Here is a 15332-nt window from a genome sequence, read left to right on the forward strand (position 1 = left end):
AACTGCGTGCAGGAAGTGGACAGATTCGGCGGGGGTAGTGTCATGGTATGGGCAGCCATCTCACACACTGGCAGAACTGACCTGGTCCACGTGCAGGGCAACCTGAATGCACAGGGCTACATTGACCAGATCCTCCGGCCACACATCATTCCAGTTATGGCCAACGCCAACGCAGCGTTCCAACATGACAACGCCAGGCCTCACACAGCACGTCTCACAACGGCTTTCCTACAGAACAACAACATTAATGTCCTTCCTTGGCCATCGATATCACCGGATTTGAACCCAATTGAGCATCTATGGGACGAGTTGGACCGACGCCTCCGACAGCGACAACCACAGCCCCAGACCCTGCCCGAGCTGGCAGCAGCCTTGCAGGCAGAGTGGGCCACCATCCCCCGGGACGTCATCCGTACTCTGGTTGCTTCAATGGGCAGGCGGTGCCAGGCAGTTGTCAACACACGCGGAGGCCACACCCGGTATTGACTCCAGATGACCTTGACCTTGGTGGTGTGTCCTATCACTTACTCACAATGGACTAGAGTGAATTGTGAACAATCCTGCAACATTTGGTAATTATCGGACTCACCATTCAATAATTAAATCAATTCTCCAAATGTTACGACAATGTGGTTTTGCGTTTCTTCTTTTGAAGAGTATATATAGCTCCATTCTCCAGTATAAACAGTTTAAGAAATAATTAAAAAAAACACGTAAATTTAGAATTAATTAAAATGAATGTTAATGGGGGTAGGGGTGGGGTGTGGGCTGCCATCTTCTGTCTAATTGTGGCTGTCTGCGTCTACTCCAGATTGCCTGGAAGTAATATCACAACTGGAATTGTGTTCATTACTCCTACCGGTACAGTGTAGAGCAATTAAACAAAGGTGGTAATTTTGACAAAGTGCTATGCTTTGATCAGCCTGATTTTGACACGCCGTTGTCTCTATAGCTTCATTTGCTAATGAGTTCTCTTTTTTTTTTCTTTCTGAGAAGGGCTTGCATTTTTCTAATCTGTCTAATGGTCTTTCTAATGTCATGAAGAAAATATGGATAATTTTTAACATCCTTCCATCAGATAACTGATTAAGCTTTCCTGTCATGGACACAACCTTTTCTTCTTCAATAACTTATTTTCGTGCTTATATCCAATTAAGGTTCAGAACAGTGGGTTAGTTGTTAGTGATTAGTGAGAGAGAAGAGGGTGTAGTGGTCTTACACCTACCCACTGAGTCATTAAAACTCGCTCTGGGTGGGAGCCGGTAACGGGCTATGAACCCTGTACCCACCAGCCTTATGTCCGATGGCTTAACCACGACACCACCGAGGCCGGTCACAACCTCTGACTTTGCTAGAAGAGAGATCTCTCCAAGACATGGAACAAAAAAACAAAAAACATGCTACAAAAGGTTACATTCTGAATCAAGATAGAATTGATTACATTTTTTATGAAAAAGACAAAGAGGGAAACACACTAACAGGCTGTTGTGAGCAGACCTCTTGATTGTTGACTTTGATGAAAACCGAGGTATAAAAATAATCTTAAGTTACACAAGAGTGGAACAACGCCGCTGCTTCTTACCCCTCGCCATCCAGAGTATTTCCTCTAAGCACTAATAATGACCGCAGTTCCTGTACTGATGATTTAACAATGGCTTGCTCAGGTGTTGGGGTCGGTTTTCACCTGGTGAAAGGTGTTCAGAGAAGAGGAACCCATGCTAATTTGAGCTGGTGTAATAGCTGTATCAACATGGATGCTATGGTCATGTGGTCGCTGATTCCTCACAGATTCCTACATGGTCCACATATGTATAATTAAAGTTATCCATCTTGTGCTATTCTGAAAATAGAATTCCTCTTCTAGTACCTTTTTTTTTTACTACTAATATTTTTTATTTATGGAATTGTTGATGAAATTTAGATCAAATTGCCAAAGTTAAAAAATAAAGTCGAAATAAGTCATATTTCTTTTTCTAAAACAGTAATTCAATTTAGGGGGTATGTACTTTTCTGAAAATAGAATTCCTCTTCTAGTACCATTTTCATCTAGTAATATTTTTTATTTAGTGTAATTGTTGATGAATTTTAGATTAAATTGCAGGAAGTTAAGAAATAAAGTCAACGTTAAAAAGTAAAGTCGAAATAAGTCATATTTCTTTTTCCAAAACAATTCAGGTAGGGGGTGGGGTAATATTCATGAACATAGATTAAAAAAACCTTTTGAATGATCATTATGGTTACCATGATAAATGTTTTTACAAAAGACATCAGAAAAGAAAAAATATATTTGTTCAAAGATACCTCAGCCAGCAAAGAAGAAGTTTTATTATGTAACATTTAGTAAAATATCTAAGTATCAGTGAAATAAAAGTGTTATCAGTCACTCAGTGACGATAACACATTTTAGGGTGAAAATTTCACTGTAAAATGTATTATCGTCACTGTAGAAAGTGTTATTTTCACTGTAAGAAAGCCGGAACTATTTTGCTGCTGGCATTTTAAAAATAAAGGTAAATTGCCAAAAGTTATATAAGTGCGACTCATGAGGTATGATTGCAAACTTCACTTGATGAGATATAAATCATATTTGACAAAAAACATGAAATATCCTCTATGTAGAAGCCATCAAGGCGGATGAAGACTCAGATTTTCGTGGTTTCTATAACATCATGTCATGAGAGTGATTGTAATATTGAAAACTGTGATGCTGAAGGGCTTCATGTCAATAATTAAATCTTTAAAAAAAACATCTCACCTTTTTAAACTGTAGCTGCACACATGTATTTGTTGTCTAATATACGGTTAGTGTGACACTTGGCCTAGATAGTGAGAAAAGAAACCCACTGTCACCGTGGAGACGTAGAAAGGTTCGTGATAATACATAAATTGTTTGTATTGATGCATTTTTCATTACCATTGATTTGCACTTTCAGTTTTTATGGGTCTTAACTGACTTGCGTTTTAAAAAGTTTTCTCAGTTTTTGTCATTGAATTAGAATTAAATAAACAAAAGCACACAGTACGTTATCATAAGGTATCATTTACAGTGAAACCTCTCAAAGCCGGACCCTCTTTAAAATGGAATTTCCTCAAAACCAGATGTTTTTCACGATCCATTTTTAATAATCAGTACAGACCTTAACCTCTCTAAACTGGATATTTTACTTGGGCCCAAGGGTGTCCAGTTTAGAGGGGTTTCACTATATATGCATTTTACCACAAACAGGACAGCACATACCACAGCCTTGGATATATACCAGTTGTGGGACACAAGTTGAAATTGGGGAAACGACATATAACACAGGAAATTGATTTTCAAATTGGGATTTTAAGATAGTGTTTAAGACAATATTAATATATTTTATATGACTTTCAGTGTACAAGTCTTGAAGCACCGACATCCTGTTCAATGTTGTCTGTATACCATAAGAAGATCGCTCAATTTAAAAAAAAAAAAAAATCAAATCATATTTTTATGGAATAAAATAATCAGAACAGCTTTTATACCATAAGCAGATTAGCTACTGTTTTTTTCAAATCATATTTTTATGGAATAAAATAATCAGAACAGCTTTTATACCATAAGCAGATTAGCTACTTTTTTCAAATCATATTTTTATGGAATAAAATAATCAGAACAGCTTTTATACCATAAGCAGATTAGCTACTGTTTTTTTCAAATCATATTTTTATGGAATAAAATAATCAGAATAGCTTTTATACCATAAGCAGATTAGCTACTTTTTTTCAAATCATATTTTTATGGAATAAAATAATCAGAATAGCTTTTATACCATAAGCAGATTAGCTACTTTTTTTCAAATCATATTTTTATGGAATAAAATAATCAGAATAGCTTTTATTCTGAGATAAAATGTCATAGAGTCCAGTAACACACATTGGTCACAATGTTCGGTTTCTATGCAACTGCAGCTATGTTACACTCAAATCTTGGTAATAGGCTAATCCAGGATTATCTACATGTTTATCAGTATCAGTGTCAGTGTGTCATACTGTGAAGCAGAGAGAGAGAGATAGAGAGAAATCCACTGTTACATTATATTCAGTGTAATCCTAGCAAAATATTTAACATGGTTTCCAGTGTGTGCAGCCTTAATTCATAACTATTTGATGAAGTTGGCACAATACAAGTCTTCCATGTTGAGTTGCCAAATTGTACCATAATATAATCTAAAATAAAAGTAATGGGGGAGAGAGGAAGTGGGGGAAAAAGAATCTGGCTAGGCCAAAAGAAACGTTTTCTTTCTTTGTTCTTCTTTTTTAAGAATAAAATGGCATTTTCTCTGTGTGTGTGTGTCTGTGTGTGTGTGTGTGTGTGTGTGTCTGTGTCTGTGTGTGTGTGTGTCTGTGTGTTTGTGTCTGTGTGTGTGTGTGTGTGTGTGTGTGTGTGTGTGTGTGTGTGTGTGTGTGTGTGTGTGTGTGTGTGTGTATGTGTGTGGGTGCATGTGTGTGTGTATGTCTGTGTGTATGTCTGTGTGTGGGTGGGTGTATGTGTGTGTGTATGTCTGTGTGTGGGTGTATGTGTGTGTATGTCTGTGTGTGTGTCTGTGTGTGGGTGTATGTGTGTGTGGGTGTATGTGTGTGTGGGTGGGTGTCTGCAGTGGGGTAGGAAAGTGCCAAAAAGTGGGGGGAGGGCACACTTTTATATTTACACACTTTTACACTATTATAAAGCAGATATAAAGCAAAATATCTGAAAAGTGGGGGGGGGGGCATATGCCTTCCCCACCCCCCACTTCCTACACCTGTGCTGTGCATCTGTGTGTGTGTTTATGTGTTTTTGTTTGCGTCTGTGTGTGTGTTTGTGTGTGTGTGTTTGTGTGTTTGTGTCTGTGTGCATTGTGTTTGGGTGGAATGGGATTGTTTTGTTTTGAGAAGTGGGTGTCATTTGTTCCCCTGCTCCTCTCCAGTTTGGCCCCTGGTTCATCCATAATACAACCCAAGCATCTACACATACATTCAGTTTCATTTTAAGGGAGGCACCAGACATTTTCACTGATTAAGTTTTTTTGTTTGACACAAGACGTTTTGTTCTGGGGTTTTTTGTTTAAAGATCATTAGATGTGTATTATTTACTGTTGTAGCAGATATGTTAGGTATCATCTTTCAGTAAATGTGTTTTACACCGGCTTGATTTCTAAGGCAGTCTTTGTTTTCTACTGTATATAGAGCCACATATCCATGTACTGTTAACATTTGTCTGCAAACAATGTTATCGGAGAATAACCATAGTCTGCAGTGGAAGTGTTCCGATCTAGCTAGTGAAATAAATATTCAGTAGTCTAGAGAGAATGAATGTTTTAAATCTAGCTGTGCTATATACTAGTATGTGAACCTCAAAAGGTTGGGGCGGGGCATAGCCCAGTGGTAAAGCACTCGCTCGATGTGCGGTCGGTCTGGGATCGATCCCTGTTTCTCGTTCCCGCCAGTGCACCACGACTGGTATATCAAAGGCCGTGGTACATACTACCCTGTCTGTGGGATGGTGCATATAAAAGATACCTTGCTGTAAATCGAAAAGAGTAGCCCATGAAGTGGCGTCAATGGGTTTTCTCTCTCAATATCTGTGTGGTCCTTAACCATATGTCTGACGCCATATAACTGTAACTAAAATGTGTTGAGTGCGTCGTTAAATAAAACATTTCTTTTTTCTCAAAAGGTTGTTGAACTGATTGTGACATTTTAAAGCTGTATTCTTGAGTTTATTTTTATTCCCCTACTGGTCTAACTGGAGGGGACTTTAGGTTTAGTCTCCATCTATCTGTCGATCCATTTGTGTGACTGTCTGTGTCACATATAGATTTCCAGAAAAAAAGTACAATGCCTCAAGATATTGAGCTGGTATTTTGTGTAGAACCGTATCACATACTTTTACAGATCAAGTTTGACTTTCATGGTGAATTACTCATTTTTGACAGAGTCATGGCCCTTGAACTTGAGAGATATGAAAAAAACATTGGACCCGGTAGGGTACATGTATTGCTTTAGTAGTACTCACAGATCATTTGAGTGCTCGCTTGAGGTGCTTGCATTGCAGGATTGAATCACCTCAATGGATCCATTCAGCTGATTGTTTTTTTTCTTGTTCCAACCAGTACACCACAACTGGACAAAGGCCGTGGTATGTGCTTTCCTGTCTATGGGAAAGTGCATATAAAAGATCCCTTTCTGCATTATGAAAAATGTAGCGGGTTTCCTCTGATGACTACTTGTCAGAATTACCAAATGTTTGACATCCAATAGCCGATGATACATTAATCAATGTGCTCCAGTGGTGTTGTTAAACAAAACAAACTTCTTCTTCTTCTTCTTTGTTTTAAATCCTGTGCTATATATGTGAATCTCAAAAGGTTGTTGAACTGATTGTGACATTTTAAAGCTGTATTCTTGAGTTTATTTTTAGTCCTCTACTGGTCTAACTGGAGGGGACTTTAGGTTTTGTTTCCACCTGTCTGTCCGTCCATCTGTATAACTGTCTGTCCCACATATAGTTTTCCAAACCTTTTTTTAAGCAATGCCTCAAGATATTGAAATTTTGTGTCAAACTTTATCACATACTGTTACATATCAAGTTTGACTTTCATGGCGATTTGATCATTTGCTACTGATGGAAAAATGTACCGGGTTTCATCTCTATGACTGTGTCAAAATGACCATATGCTTGACATCCAATAGCTGATGATTATTAAATCAATGTGCTTTAGTGGTGTCGGTTTACCCATTTTTAACAAGAGTTATGGCCCTTGAACTTAGGAGATACAAAAATTTGTTTTGCCCTGAAGGGTACATGTATTGCTTTAATAGTACTCACAGAATGTTTGTTATATAGCATTGAACAGTGTAAGTATGATACATGTAATACTAATATAACCGGAAAGGTACGCAATGAACAGAAATGTATATCATACGTGCCTCTGCCTGTCCTGGAGATACAATTGTACTTAGACAGCCACTTCTATAGTACTAGTAATATTTCATTAAAATAGCACCCTTTTTTTGCTTGTCCTGGCAAACAGTCAACCGTTAATATGAAACACCGACAAGCAGCTAGTAATATTTGTTTGAGTTACAAATGACACTCTTTACAATATCCGGTGGAAACACATTAATTAATGTAAACTGGTCAAATAAATAAATGAAATGGGGAATAAAGAAGCCATTTGAAATTAACCAGCTTTTTGTAGGTCAACTTGACAACGCATAGCTATGGTTTACTTTCAACATGAACCCATCCCGTGGTTCTTTGCCAGCACCATTATTTATACTCAATTAAATCCAAAAAGCGTTCTCGTTCCCTCCGTTAATATCTGTCTTCATTGAAGAGGCTTGTACAAGACATCTCATCAAAGCTCTTGAGGTCTTGGCTCAGACCTATAGACTGGTCTCGCTCATGAATTATCTTGCTGCTCCACACGGTGGCTTGCCCGGTCTAGTCAGGAGGGATGTGTATCTATCTTTTGTTGTCAGAATCAGTAAAATTAAAAACAGAAAAGAAAAAAAACACCCACACGGTTATGTCACTTGTTACTTTGCCAGAAGTATAAATTAGCAGATCCATTCACTGGAACCCTTTAATGTGTAGTGACACCATATCAAGGTCATATGCAAATGACTTTTTTGTTTTGCTAATGGTTGTTGAAGGGTGGTGTGTTTTATTTAGAGAAATCTGAGAACAGTTTCTGCAGTTGTAGAACTCTCTTCAGTGTTCTGTAATTAGTGGTATCACTGTTGGCTGTGGGTCCCAAGTGTTTTAACACAAATATGCATAATCTGACTTTACCAAAGTTAACTGTCATAATTTGTGTTTTATTTATCTGTGACTCTGTTTGTCTCAGTATATGTCACTGTCCCTCTCCTGCATCTCTCTCTGTCTCTGTCTCTTTTTTGTCTCTGTGTGTTTCTCTGTCTCTGTCTGTCTGTCTGTCTGTCTGTCTGTCTGTCTGTCTCTCTCTCTCTCTCTCTCTCTCTCTCTCTCTCTCTCTCTCTCTCTCTCTCTCTCTCTCCCCTCTCTCCCCTCTCTCTCTCTCCCCCTCTTTCTCTCTCTCTCATATTAACACTAACACCAATATTTATAATCTATGTTAAAAAAATATAAATAAAAGAAAAATAACATGACAACATAACCAGTGACATTAATGTTGAAAAATATTGGAACTGACGACTGTTCCATTTGTTACACTCACACCCACTTTGTCCCTCCCCCCCCCCCCCCAGCATTTTATAAACTTTTTGTTAAATGTAAGGCAATACAACATCAAAATAAAGCCATCCCAGGAAAGCACTCAATGCCTAAGTTATTCTTATTAATAGTTAATGGCGTAGGACCAGCACTGATCCCCACAGACAGCACATAAACCACAGCTTTAGATGTCACTGTAGAGGGCTAATGGAATGTAACCCAGCTGGTCCTCCTAGGGGATTATTTCTATTAATTCTATAATTCATCTCACCACAGGACGACCGACTGAGCTACATCTCACTCTCAAAACAGGTGGGGATGTCGCTCAGTGGTAGAGTGCTTGTCTGAGGTGAGATGGGTTGCTGGATCGAATCTCTTTGATGGACTTGGGCTTTCCCCCCTCACCCCATCCTTACCAGTGGCTTCTGCCTATCAGTCTCATTATCTTAATATAAAAAGCTTTCGAATTTCTCCTTTGAATTCCATGGTGCATCAAAAGCTATGGTATTTACTGTCCTGCCTAGGAGAAAGTGTATATAAAAGATCCCTAAAAATATTTTACAGTGAAATATTAGTTTTAGCCTCTATTCATATGGGAGGGGCAAGACGTAGCCCAGTGGTAAAGTGCTCACTTGGTGCGCGGTCGGTTTGGGATCGATCCCCATCAGTGGGCCCATTGGGCTTTTTTTTCCACTCCAGCCAGTGCACCACGACTGGTGCATCAAAGGCAGTGGTATGTGCTATCCTGTCTATGGGATGGTGCATATAAAAGATCCCTTGCTGCTAATCATAAAGAGTAGCCCATGAAGTGGAGACGGCGGGTTTCCTTCCTCAATATCTGCGTGGTCCTTAACCATGTCTGACGCCATATAACCGTAAATAAAATGTGTTGAGTGCATCGTTAAATAAAACATTTCCTTCCTTCCTATTCATATAGGTGTCCACTGTCCAGGAAAAATGTAAACAAAAGGATCTGCTAGGTTCATATTCGATCCCCTTAATACCCCCCCCCCCCCCCCCCCCCACACACACACTTGTCTAGATCACCCTATGCCCTTGTCGAGATGTTATTAATATTATTTAAAGAAAATATTTTTTGTTTTATCTTTCAGTGTACAAATCTCCTGAGTATGAATCTCTCGGTTTTGATCTGATGAAAAATCGTCTTGTAACCATTGGATACCCAGAAGCCATCAACGACTTCGAATACGACCCTACCTTCCCAATCAGGTAGACAGCAGAAATTTACTGCATGCCCAGTGAAAGTTTAAAAAAATAAATTTCAGCAGTGGCGTAGGAAGGTGCCAAAAAGTGGGGGGGGGGGGGGGGCACACTTTTATATTTACACACTTTTACACTATTATAAAACAAATATAAAGCAATATCTGAAAAGTGGGGGGCACATGCCCCCCTTGCCCCCCCCCCCACCCTTGCTTCCTACGCCAGTGATTTGTTTTGAGAAATTTTTTTACTTGTGTGCATTAAGATTAATTAATGCATTACCTACCTGGGTTAATGGGAGTAAATGTGCATGTTAAGAGCGTTCTGTGTTGTGGAGGATGTACGCATAGTTTCCATGGTTATTAACATTACATTGCATGTATGTTATCGTTTTTTTTAATTATACTATACTGCCTGAACTTCCTGTTTTCGTTTTTGTTAAAAAAAATTAGCATTTCTGAGTTTTTAAGTCCTGAAAGAAACTTTTTGAAGTTGAGATAGATTTCTTGAATGTATTTTCTTCTTGCAAATTGCAGTGTGAAGTCAGCATTTTTATTTTAAAATAATTTAGGGAGAAGTAAAGATTTTACATATAGGTTCAGTGATATGTTGTTAATGTAGTTGTGGGCTAATAGGTTAATGTATCAGGGGTGGGAATTTTCCTCGAATCCACTGTTTTCCTCTCATTGAACATTGTGTTTCTTCGCATTTTAATCGTCCTTTCCTCCAAAATGTGTCAGATGGCACAGATTTTAATCTAGGATTTCAAGAATTTCCGGGACCCGTCTAGATCTCCTCTTGTTTACAGTTCACCAGTTCCCACCCCTGTGGACAAATGAACATTTTCCAGTACACTTTCATTTCAACATATTTTCGTGCTTATATCCAGTTAAGGTTCAAGCACGCTGTCCTGGGCACACACCTCAGGTATCTGAGCTGTCTGTCCAGGACAGTGGGTTTGTCGTTAGTCCTTAGTTGTTAGTGAGAGAGAAGAGGGTGTAGTGGTTGTGTACCTACTCACTGAGTTATTAAAACTTAATCTGGGTGGGAGCCGGTACTGGGCCTTATGGCCGATGGCTTAACCACGTCACCACCAAGGCTGGTCTATGAGCCGTCAAAAACATCGTCCTTGAACTTGAATGAAACAAACCATTTAAAGTGAAAATATTGGCTGACAAGTAGATTTCTAGATATATTTGTCATGGGACTAGCGAACAGTTTTGCTTATTTCTATCACTGCGTAGGAATATAGGACTGGCTATTTGTTTTCTTATAGATATATATATATTGTGAGTTTTTCTGTTTTATAATTACTATACTTCAAACAGCAGTCTGAGACTTCCCAACTCGTGTTTGCCATGAATGTGAATAATTGGCCATTTTCCTTGCTGAAGTGCCTTAAACTGAAACACACAGGTGCTAATGAGTCGCTGTCATAACGGTTGTCAGTTTGACTTATTTTTAAATAGATATATGCTTCTGACAGATCCAGCCACACAGAAACAGTACTTCATAGCCCTAGAGCCACTGTTAATTGTCAGCCTGTCAACAGAACACTTGCCTTATCCCATCCCCACTCACATCCCCTCAAAACCACCACTTAATAACATAGAGCCACCATTTTTTGTTACCCCCTTCCCCAACCCACACAGAAAAAAAAGCCCATGTAATAGCACAAAACGTCTATCACTTGCTGCCCCCTTCCCCACCCACAGTTAAAGTTTGTGTTGTTTAATGACACCACTAGAGCTCATTGATTTATTCATCATCGACTATTTTGTGTCAAACATTTGGTAATTTTGGACATAGTCTGAGAGGGAAACCTGCAACAGTTTCCCATTAGCAGCAAGGGTTCTTTTATATGTACCATCCCACAGACAGGATACCACGGCCTTTGATATACCAGTCGTGGTACACTAAGAAACATCACTTAATACCATAGCGCCACAATCGTCTTTAAACAATATTGCTAGCTTCTCCCCCACCCTTTTGCTCCATTACAGAAATCCTACTTGATAAAACAGAGCTACTTCTTTAAATAGAATCCCCATGCACTAGCCATCCTCCCACCCACCCCACCCTATAGAAACATAACTTAATAGTCTAGAGCCACATAAATTATTGGAAATTAGCTTTAAAAGAATCACTAGCTTTGCCCCACATTTTGCCACACACACGCACGCACGCACACGCATATGCACACATGCACACACATACATGCACAGACACACACACACACACACACACACACACACACACAAACACACACACACACTAAAACACAATTTAATAGCATAGAGCTATGTCAATTATTAGTCTTTATAAAAAAAACCCACTAGCTTTCCCCCTCCCTCTAGCCACACTATAGAAACACAAGTTGATAGAATAGAACCACATCAGTTATCATCAGTCTTTAAACAGAATCACTTGGTTAGAGTTATTTGGTAGGAATAGTCTCTCTAACAGCAGTGATTTTCCTTTAAACAGAATCACTTGGTTAGAGTTATTTGGTAGGAATAGTCTCTCTAACAGCAGTGATTTTCCTTTAAACAGAATCACTTGGTTAGAGTTATTTGGTAGGAATAGTCTCTCTAACAGCAGTGATTTTCCTTTAAACAGAATCACTTGGTTAGAGTTATTTGGTAGGAATAGTCTCTCTAACAGCAGTGATTTTCCTTTAAACAGAATCACTTGGTTAGAGTTATTTGGTAGGAATAGTCTCTCTAACAGCAGTGATTTCCCTTTAAACAGAATCACTTGGTTAGAGTTATTTGGTAGGAATAGTCTCTCTAACAGCAGTGATTTCCCTTTAAACAGAATCACTTGGTTAGAGTTATTTGGTAGGAATAGTCTCTCTAACAGCAGTGATTTCCCTTTAAACAGAATCACTTGGTTAGAGTTATTTGGTAGGAATAGTCTCTCTAACAGCAGTGATTTCCTTTAAACAGAATCACTTGGTTAGAGTTATTTGGTAGGAATAGTCTCTCTAACAGCAGTGATTTTCCTTTAAACAGAATCACTTGGTTAGAGTTATTTGGTAGGAATAGTCTCTCTAACAGCAGTGATTTTCCTTTAAACAGAATCACTTGGTTAGAGTTATTTGGTAGGAATAGTCTCTCTAACAGCAGTGATTTTCCTTTAAAGAGAATCACTTGGTTAGAGTTATTTGGTAGGAATAGTCTCTCTAACAGCAGTGATTTTCCTTTAAACAGAATCACTTGGTTAGAGTTATTTGGTAGGAATAGTCTCTCTAACAGCAGTGATTTTCCTTTAAACAGAATCACTTGGTTAGAGTTATTTGGTAGGAATAGTCTCTCTAACAGCAGTGATTTTCCTTTAAAGAGAATCACTTGGTTAGAGTTATTTGGTAGGAATAGTCTCTCTAACAGCAGTGATTTTCCTTTAAAGAGAATCACTTGGTTAGAGTTATTTGGTAGGAATAGTCTCTCTAACAGCAGTGATTTTCCTTTAAACAGAATCACTTGGTTAGAGTTATTTGGTAGGAATAGTCTCTCTAACAGCAGTGATTTTCCTTTAAAGAGAATCACTTGGTTAGAGTTATTTGGTAGGAATAGTCTCTCTAACAGCAGTGATTTTCCTTTAAAGAGAATCACTTGGTTAGAGTTATTTGGTAGGAATAGTCTCTCTAACAGCAGTGATTTTCCTTTAAAGAGAATCACTTGGTTAGAGTTATTTGGTAGGAATAGTCTCTCTAACAGCAGTGATTTTCCTTTAAACAGAATCACTTGGTTAGAGTTATTTGGTAGGAATAGTCTCTCTAACAGCAGTGATTTTCCTTTAAACAGAATCACTTGGTTAGAGTTATTTGGTAGGAATAGTCTAGGCAGTGATTCTCCTTTAAACAGAATCACTTGGTTAGAGATTTGGTAGGAATAGTCTCTCTAACAGCAGTGATTTTCCTTTAAAGAGATCACTTGGTTAGAGTTATTTGGTAGGAATAGTCTCTCTAACAGCAGTGATTTTCCTTTAAAGAGAATCACTTGGTTAGAGTTATTTGGTAGGAATAGTCTCTCTAACAGCAGTGATTTTCCTTTAAACAGAATCACTTGGTTAGAGTTATTTGGTAGGAATAGTCTCTCTAACAGCAGTGATTTTCCTTTAAACAGAATCACTTGGTTAGAGTTATTTGGTAGGAATAGTCTCTCTAACAGCAGTGATTTTCCTTTAAACAGAATCACTTGGTTAGAGTTATTTGGTAGGAATAGTCTCTCTAACAGCAGTGATTTTCCTTTAAACAGAATCACTTGGTTAGAGTTATTTGGTAGGAATAGTCTCTCTAACAGCAGTGATTTTCCTTTAAACAGAATCACTTGGTTAGAGTTATTTGGTAGGAATAGTCTCTCTAACAGCAGTGATTTTCCTTTAAAGAGAATCACTTGGTTAGAGTTATTTGGTAGGAATAGTCTCTCTAACAGCAGTGATTTTCCTTTAAAGAGAATCACTTGGTTAGAGTTATTTGGTAGGAATAGTCTCTCTAACAGCAGTGATTTTCCTTTCTAACAGTTAGACCTAGTTTCACAGTAACCAAATATAGCTGTAGTTAAAAATATGCTGAAGAGTCATTATTCAAATCCTTTCTTTTTTTCTCTTTTTTTTCTTCCCAGCTACCTTCTTATTCCACTAGCCAGACAGTAATCCACTCTCAGGCCAAACACAGAATCAATTCTTCTTGCCTTTTCCACTACTCCTCCAGACACTAAAACAACCACCGTCTTCAAGTAAAAGTACTATCACACTATACTCTCCCAAACATGAAAAAAAAACCTGTCTTTAAATAAAATTACTCAAAATTCCCCTCTCCACCTTCCCCAGCCATAATTTTGTTTTTTAAAATCCACTATTATCAAAAAGAACTACTATCACTCCACCCCCACTCCTCCCCCAAACACATACTGTTTTTAATTAGAATTACTCTCACTTCCCTTCTCCACCTTCCCCAGCCACCCCCCCCCCCCCAACCCACTGTTTCAAAACGAATTCTATCACTCCACCCTCCCCCACCCCTCCCCCAGCCACATACTGTTTTCAAATAAAATTACTATCGCACTACTCTCCCAAACATGAAAAACCCCAACTGTCTTTAAATACATTTACTCTCACTTCCCCTCCCCACCTTCACCAGCCACATAAAAAAAAAAAAACCCACTATTTTCAAAAAGAACTACTATCACTCCACTCTCCCCTCCCCCATCCCTCCCCCAGTCATGCACTGTTTTCATATAAAATTACTAGCCCTTCCCCTCCCCCCAAATCAACCCCCAGACCAAAAAAAAAATGTACACTGTTCATATAAGAGCCATGCTGTCTTCAAATGACTCACTTTCACTCACGTGAAATTTCCCCCACTCCCCCATTATATACCCCAGCCTCGATAGTAAGTAAGCGTCCAATGCCATGTGGTAGAGATTTGTGGTTATAGGTTAATAATACAGAGATATGATGTTTGTTGCCAAGACTGATGGAAGGGCCTGATAATCACTGAATTTCAACACACCGGATGTTTTGCTCATTGCCGAGAGCTGGGCAATAAAATCTGCCGGCGGGAACGTTCCGCTAAAAAGGTGGTGATGTTTTTTATGAGCAGAATCAATAGACAAACTGTAGAAAAAAAATTCTGTCTCTCTCAGGAAATCACGCAAAAGGATGTCTAAATGGACCAAAAAAGACAGACTTTTTGTGTTAAAGGTTATCAATATGTATGAAGGGTATTTGCTTGCAAATTGTGTTAAATGATCTGTGTTTCGCTTGAAAAATTCACTTAAAGAATTCAATAAAGTCATTTTTTTCCCCTTGCAGAAAAGAGTAGTTCTGTTGTTTTCATTAAAAGACAGTGACTGATTTATTGGTATTAAGAGGGAAGAAGACAGGCTGTAAGTCTAATAAAAGTACC

At 38.5% G+C, this 15332-nt stretch overlaps 1 protein-coding gene across 1 annotated transcript in view; it reads left to right on the forward strand.

The window, feature by feature from the left end:
- LOC121383188 (cytosolic purine 5'-nucleotidase-like) overlaps positions 1-15332 on the forward strand; it is a 160823-nt gene that overhangs the window by 35962 nt on the left and 109529 nt on the right. Inside the window, exon 4 of the mRNA XM_041513043.1 lies at positions 9313-9430. Coding sequence (XP_041368977.1) covers positions 9313-9430 — 118 coding nt within the window. The remainder of the gene's footprint in view (positions 1-9312; positions 9431-15332) is intronic.

Source organism: Gigantopelta aegis, chromosome 10 (assembly GCF_016097555.1).
Source record: "Gigantopelta aegis isolate Gae_Host chromosome 10, Gae_host_genome, whole genome shotgun sequence".
NCBI classification, from domain to species: domain Eukaryota; kingdom Metazoa; phylum Mollusca; class Gastropoda; order Neomphalida; family Peltospiridae; genus Gigantopelta; species Gigantopelta aegis.